General features: G+C 30.1%; 1 protein-coding gene across 1 annotated transcript; it reads left to right on the plus strand.

Annotated features, from left to right (window-relative positions):
- Positions 1 to 1,274: 1,274 nt before the first annotated feature.
- LOC130810845 (protein FAR1-RELATED SEQUENCE 5-like) lies at positions 1,275 to 4,310 on the plus strand. Its single transcript, XM_057676970.1, has 2 exons — positions 1,275 to 1,530; positions 2,083 to 4,310. Exons 1-2 carry the CDS (start codon positions 1,455 to 1,457, stop codon positions 4,308 to 4,310), a joined length of 2,304 nt encoding a protein of 767 aa, XP_057532953.1. The 5' UTR covers positions 1,275 to 1,454.
- Positions 4,311 to 7,720: the final 3,410 nt, after the last annotated feature.

The following is a 7,720-nucleotide window of genomic DNA, read 5'->3' on the forward strand; positions in this document are numbered from 1 at the left end:
CTTACTCAATTGTAATACATCATATGTAAGAATGTTTTACTCCATTGAAATAATATAAACAAGCAACAGCACACCACGGAGGACGTAGCCATCATTGGGTGAACCTTCTTAAATCATTGTGTCAATATTGCAAATTTTATTTTATCAAACGTTTGTTAGTTATTGAAAATATTATCGTTCTTGACAAATTATTTCATAAATGAAGTTTTACGAGTGTGAAATATTCTATGGAGAGGTAAGATTCAAAAAGACAGAAAATTTGATTTGTTACAGCAAAAATAGAATTGAAAAATTTTGCACTTTGGCTCTCCATAACAGGGGTTTGAGTAATGATAATATATAAATATATATATATATATATATATATATATATATATATATATATATATATATATATATATATATATATATATATATATATATATATATATATATATATATATATATATATATATATATATATATATATATACATATATATATATATAAATATATATATATACATATATATATATATATATATATATATATATATATATATATATATATATATATATATATATATATATATATATATTATGTATACATATATATATATATATATATATATATATATATATATATATATATGTATATATGTATATATATATATATATATATATATATATATATATATATATATATATATATATATATATATATATATATATATATATATATATATATATATATATATATATATATATATATATATATATATATATATATATATATATATATATATATATATATATATATATATATATATATATATATATATATATATATATATATATATATATATATAGGGGAGGGATCCAATGAGAAGGGGTATGAAAATGAGAAGGGTGAGAAGGATTTTGAGCCGTCGATTTCTCAAAGATCTAATGGTCTAGATATCAAGCCGGAAAAAATAGGGCAAAAAAAAAAAAAGCTAATTCGGTTTTTTCTGAAGAACACAAGCGCCTTCTCTCTTCCAAGCTATACTCTTCGAAAAACCTTCAAAACCTTCGAAAAACCTTCGAAAAACCTTTGATTTCTTCTGCGAAATCTTCCTCTTCTATTGAATTAAGGTATGCAAATTAGAAATTTACCATTTTATAGTTTTTATTTTTCGATTTGTTTTGATTCATTTTTTAGTTTTCGTTTTCTTCTGCGAAAATGTTCCTCTTCTCTTGATTACTTAGTCTGTCAAAAATCTTTACTTGTTTTCATTTTCTTATGTGTACCTTTTACAAATTCAGATTTGTTTTGATTGATTTCTTAGTTTTTCATTTTCGTTTTCGATTTAGTATCTTCAAAACTGAGAGTCAGATTTTCATTTTCGTTTTTCTTTGTTGATTTTGATTTACAGACTCAGATCTTGATGTGAATCTTCTTGTTGATTTTGATTAACAGACTCAGATTGAGATACTATGGAAGATTTACAAAAAGTGCTAAATGTGGAAGATTCACCAAAAACTTCCAACAATGAAAAAGAATTGTCAGAAGGTAATGTTATTATGTTCTTCAAAAAAAAAATACTAAGTTATGATTGTGCATATTTACTGTCTTTTTTTTGTAATATTGAAAATCTTTGTTGCCAAGGTGAATGCTACTATGTTCTTAGAAAAAGATACTATGTTGTGATTAAAAGTTACTATGACTGTGTATAGCTACTGTGTTCTGTTTTGAAATTTTGAAAAATATTTGTTGCCAAGGTGAAAGCTACTATGTTCTTAGAAAAAGATACTATGTTGTGATTAAAAGTTACTATGACAATGTATAGCTACTGTCTTCTCTTTTGAAAGTTTTGAAAATCTTTGTTGCCAAGGTGAATGCTACTATGTTCTTAGAAAAAGATACTATGTTATCATTAAAAGTTACTATGACTGTGTATAGCTACTGTGTTCTGTTTTGAAATTTTGAAAAATATTTGTTGCCAAGGTGAATGCTACTATGTTCTTAAAAAAAGATACTATGTTGTGATTAAAAGTTACTATGACGATGTATAGCTACTGCCTTCTTTTTTTAATTTTGGAAAAACTTTGGATTGTTATACAGGGACTCAAACTCCAAGAACTATTACACAAGTTACCCCAAATGGTTCAACCCTGTGGATTCCTCATTGTGAGTTTGATAAAAAGCCATTTGTTGGTATGGCTTTTGAAAACTTAGAGAAAGCCTTAGATTTTTATGGTAAATATGCTGAAATTTGCGGTTTTGATATACGTTCATCTACTACCTACAAAAAAAAGGGTATTGTTTTTTTAAAATATTTTGTTTGTAGTAGGGAGGGTATCATAAAACCTAACCCTAAGAAAAGTGCAGATGTTGTTGCACGTTATAAGAGATCAACCAAAAGAATTGGTTGTAAAGCTAGATTGATTTTGAAATATGACATAGCGAAGAGAACATACCATGTTTTAAAATTCGAAGAGGCGCACAATCATTGTCTAGTTAGCCCTACATCGCGTCAATTTTTATTGGGTAATAGGAAAATGACTTTGTTGCACAAAAATTTCATATCTAAGAATGCACGGGTTAATATAGGACCGGTCAAATCCTTTAGATTGTTTAAGGAAAATGTCGGGAGTTATGAGAATGTGGGAGTGACAATGCAAGATTTTAAGAATTTCCATAGGGATTTGAAAGCATATATCAAAGGAGATGATGGGAAGATGTTGATCGAGAATTTTATCAGAAAAAGAGATATTTACACGGGGTTTTATTTTGATTATGCTTTAGATGAGGAGGACCACATATCACGTTTATTTTGGGCCGATGCGATAAGTAGAAAGAATTATTGTTTATTTGGAGAAATGGTTACTTTTGATTGTACTTATAACACCAATAAGTATAGCATGGTTTTAGCCCCTTTTACCGGAGTAGATCATCATAAGTCTTGTATTACATTTGGTATAGGTTTATTAGCTAAGGAAGATAGTGAATCTTTTGAGTGGTTATTTAGAACTTTTTTACATTGTATGGGGGAGTGTATGCCAACATATTTGATAACTGATCAAGACCCTGCAATGAAAATTGCGATTAAAAATGTATTTCCACACACAATACACAAACTTTGCATGTGGCACATCATGAGTAAAGTGACTGATAAAGTTGGACCGGAATTGAACAAAAATGAAGATTTTTTGAAAGAATTAAATGGGTGTGTGTGGAATATTGATCAAGAAGAAGATGAATTTGAAGAAAAATGGGAGGGAATTATGACCAAATACAATCTTCAAACAGATAAATGGTTTACTAGTATATTTAGTATACGAGATCAATGGATACCCGCATATTTTAGGGATATCCCATTGGGGGGGATTTTGAGAACTACATCCCGATCGGAAAGTGTTAATAGTTTCTTCAACCACTTTTCAAACCCTCACATGACACTTGTTGAATTTTATATGAGTTATGAAAGTGCAATGGATGCACAGAGGTACAAACAAGATAAGCTCAATGCTGAATCACTTCACACAAACCCACAATATAAAACACCATTGCCGATTGAAAAACATGCCGGTGAAGTCTATACTAGAAAAATTTTTTTTCTTTTTCAAAATGAAGTTTATAAGTCTTGTTTCAAAACTTATATTCAAAGTATTGAAAAGAATGAAAGTGTGGAAAGTATAACTGTTTTGGACTCAACGGTAAGTAAGATGTACAAGGTGAATTTTATACTGGGAAGTTCGATTGACGAGTTGAAGGTAGATTGTGATTGCAAGTTATTTAAACGGATAGGAATATTATGTTCCCATGCGATTTGTGTTATGAGTGCAAGACAAATAACACAAATACCAAAGCAATATGTTTTAGATCGTTGGACGAAGCTAGCATTAAAGAAGCCTATTTTTGATTTGCATGGGAATCTGATTGAAGAGAGCAAAAAGTGTAACAACGTGGGGAAGTTGTTGGGGGAAGTTTGGTGTGAAATATTCAATTGTGTAGGTTTAGCTCAACGGAGTGAGAGTGATTTACAATCACTTTTACAAAACCTAAAAGATATTAGTAGAAAATTGGAGGAAAGTGATGATGTGAGGGTGGACATTACTAAAGAGCAACAAATCGAATTGTTAGTAGGCACAAGTTCATCTTCGACAATGGAAATACAAAACCCAATCCAATCAAAGAACAAAGGAAAAAGGCAAAGCATAATTGGGGAAAAGGAACAAACTATTGAGCAAAGCAAGAAGCCCAAAAGAAAGTGCAAAACTTGTGGTAAATTTGATTATCATGATAGTCGAAATTGCCCATCAACAAAAGATACCCCACTTAAGATATAAAATATATATAATTTGCTTATATTTTATTGTATCCTTATTTAATAGTTTGATTATGTAAATGAAAGTGCAAAATTTTTGTTATGCAGGAAAATTGATGCTGAAGAACAGATAGATAAAGAGATTATATTAAGATGACTATGGATAGCTACTGTCTTTTGTTTTGTAATTTTGAAAAATCTTTTGTTGCAAAAATGAATGCTACTATGTTCTTAGGAAAAGATACTATGTTGTTATTAAAAGTTACTATGACAATGTATAGCTACTGTCTTCTGTTTTGTAATTTTGAAAAAACTTTTGTTGCAAAAGTGAATGATACTATGTTCTTAAGAAAAGATACTATGTTGTGATTAAAAGTTACTATGACAATGTATAGCTACTGTCTTCTGTACATTTGACTGGTTATGCACACGGATGTTCTGCTGGATTCATAGCATCCTCCTTACTAGTGGATGCACAAGGTTTAGGAACATCAGCTGTTACTGCAATTTTAGGATTCCTACATGCTGCTAAATTTGCCCATTAAACATGGCGGTTTTCTGGTCAATTGATAAACCTTTATTTTTTCTCACCCACTTCGACTTTACCGGCCTGAAACCATCCTCATTTACCAACAGATTAGGCCGGTGATTGGTTTGCTTGATGCCAACCCGACACTCCAATTCATGTGCCCAAATTGTTTACATTTGGAGCACCATAACGGGAGCCAATCATACTCGACATGCTGAGTTACCAAATAGGCATTGTGGTTCATCTATTTTTTTTATATGACATCTTTGCATCCCACGGTTTGATAACGAATGCTTCTTTATCAAATAGAATTCCGGTCATACTACATGCTCTCTCTTGTTCCTCTTATGAATTGAGTCTAACCAAGAAAACTCCTTAGTTTACCATACAGGGGGGCGGTTAGCACCAACAACATAGCATACCACTTTGTAATTACAACTCCTTTGTAATTTTGAAAAAACTTTTGTTGCAAAAGTGAATGATACTATGTTCTTAAGAAAAGATACTATGTTGTGATTAAAAGTTACTATGACAATGTATAGCTACTGTCTTCTGTTTTGTAATTTTGAAAAAACTTTGTTGCAAAAATATCAGCCTTGTACTTCATCTTGTACAACCTAAAGCCTAAGCCTAAGTGCCTGATTATCTACTATGTTCCATCAAATGTTTGTACAACTTAAAAATTCACAACTTCATCTTGTACTTCACATTAACGAATCTTTAATCTTCTGATAGAAACTTGTTTGGCAATGGAGCGTCTTTTATCTTTAAAATTGGACAGCTCTTCTAAAACTTTGGATCTTTGTTTGTTCAAATCAGATAACAATAAAGATCCGGAAATCTTAACTCTTGCCACATGTCTCAATGGAGCCTACATAAAAAGAAAATACATTTAGTTTGAATCTTTTAATTAGAATGTCATTCAAAAAAATACATTTAAAGATAATATTAAGAAGAAAAATCGTAACTGCATTCAATATTGGACACTGGAAATCAACTGTTCCCTCGAAAAACAGCATGCTCATCATCATAAATACATCACTTTCAATATTCGTCCTAGCAGTCATTTTCCAATCGGTGGGAACTCGTTCCATTTTCCATAATGGAATAACATGAGTAGCTTGCATCTTATCATCAAAAATTGTTGACAACAAATCTTTCTACAAAAGTTTCATTTAAATATTTATTAATAAATATTTCATAATCTTAGCAACATAGGCAAAAGGTTTTTCAGGATAATAAAATGCTACACATACCATAGTGTCACCGAGCTTTCTAATTTCTTCTTCTGAAACAGCAGTATGGTTCACATTGTCTATCCATTGAACCATTCTTAACTTCATATTCAGAAGAAGTAAGAAGTACTGACTGCCTTTCAATATCGGGACAACAATCTGTATATTATATATCACTGAATCAATAAATATATCTAAAAAAAAGTGACTGCACAAGTACTAACTACCTATTAGTAGCTATAACAACTAAAATAGTGACTATATAAGCCAATCAATCATTAAAAAAATATCTTACCAGATCAAACTTAGTCAAATCAACTTGGTTGAAATCCACCCATTTGACCCAAGAATCACAAATTAAATCAATTTGTTCAGAACCACCATTATTATTAAAATCCAACAAAGCAAGCTGTAAAAAAAAAACAATGAAATAACTAAAAATAATTCAAAATAAAAGAAAAGTAATTTAGAATAAAAATGACAAAAAACGTACACTAGAACTAACACTAAAGAAGAACTTTTTTGAAGATTGCTTGTTCTTTTCATTTTCATTGAGCAATAAACACCAACAATCCACAACAGAAACATGAGTAAACTTTGAGGGATCCCCAAGAGTATAAAACTCTTCCCTTTGAATCCTCAAATTGTCCTCATAATTAACGAGCAATTCACTGTCAAATAAAAAGGAATAAAATAAGTATAATAAAAAACAAAAATCACATAAAAAGAAAAACCAAAAAAAAAGACTCACCTATTGTCAAAACATTGATCAGAAACAAAACAATAGTCAACTGTTTCTTGAAGTAACGAACCAAGTGTTCTCATATATTTTTTGTTTGACTTCAGCAGATGTGAAACATATGTAAATTTATCATTCACACCTCTGAAAGGAATGGAACACTTAGCCCTGCCATGTATCAATACATTCTCATAACCATGGCTTTCAAAAACAGTGATATTATTTACAACATCATCATCACCCTCATCAGCAACATTATTTACAACATTATTTACAACTTGATCCAATTCAACCTCATCCACTACATCTACATCTACATCACCCTCATCAGCAACAAAAACCTCATTCACCATCCTGGGAATAGAGGTAACCCATTTAACCGTGTCAACTATCTCATCGATTGTATTGAGCACGGTAGGATTCATGAAAAAACTTTGGGTTTCAGAAAAAGGTGTGGATGAGGTAGAAGGAACATCAGGAAAAGGGACAGGAGGAGAAGAAAATGAACGTTTTTGTTCTAAAAACAACTTAATTTTCTGCATGTAAAACTCGGAGACAACTTGAGTGTCTCTCCTCATCAGCATCAGCAACTCACATATTTCCTACAAAAATAAGTAAAGATAAAGTTAAATGTTGTTCAAATTAAAAGTAACTATGTTCTTAAAATACTATGTTATGATTATTTTCCAAAAGTGAATGCTACTATGTTCTTAGAAAAAGATACTATGTTATCATTAAAAGTTACTATGACTGTGTATAGCTACTGTGTTCTGTTTTGAAATTTTGAAAAATATTTGTTGCCAAGGTGAATGCTACTATGTTCTTAGAAAAAGATACTATGTTGTGATTAAAAGTTACTATGACAATGTATAGCTACTGTGTTCTATTTTGAAAATTTGAAAAATGTTTATTATACAGGAGAATGCTAC

This window comes from Amaranthus tricolor, chromosome 4 (assembly GCF_026212465.1).
Source record: "Amaranthus tricolor cultivar Red isolate AtriRed21 chromosome 4, ASM2621246v1, whole genome shotgun sequence".
Lineage (NCBI taxonomy): Eukaryota > Viridiplantae > Streptophyta > Magnoliopsida > Caryophyllales > Amaranthaceae > Amaranthus > Amaranthus tricolor.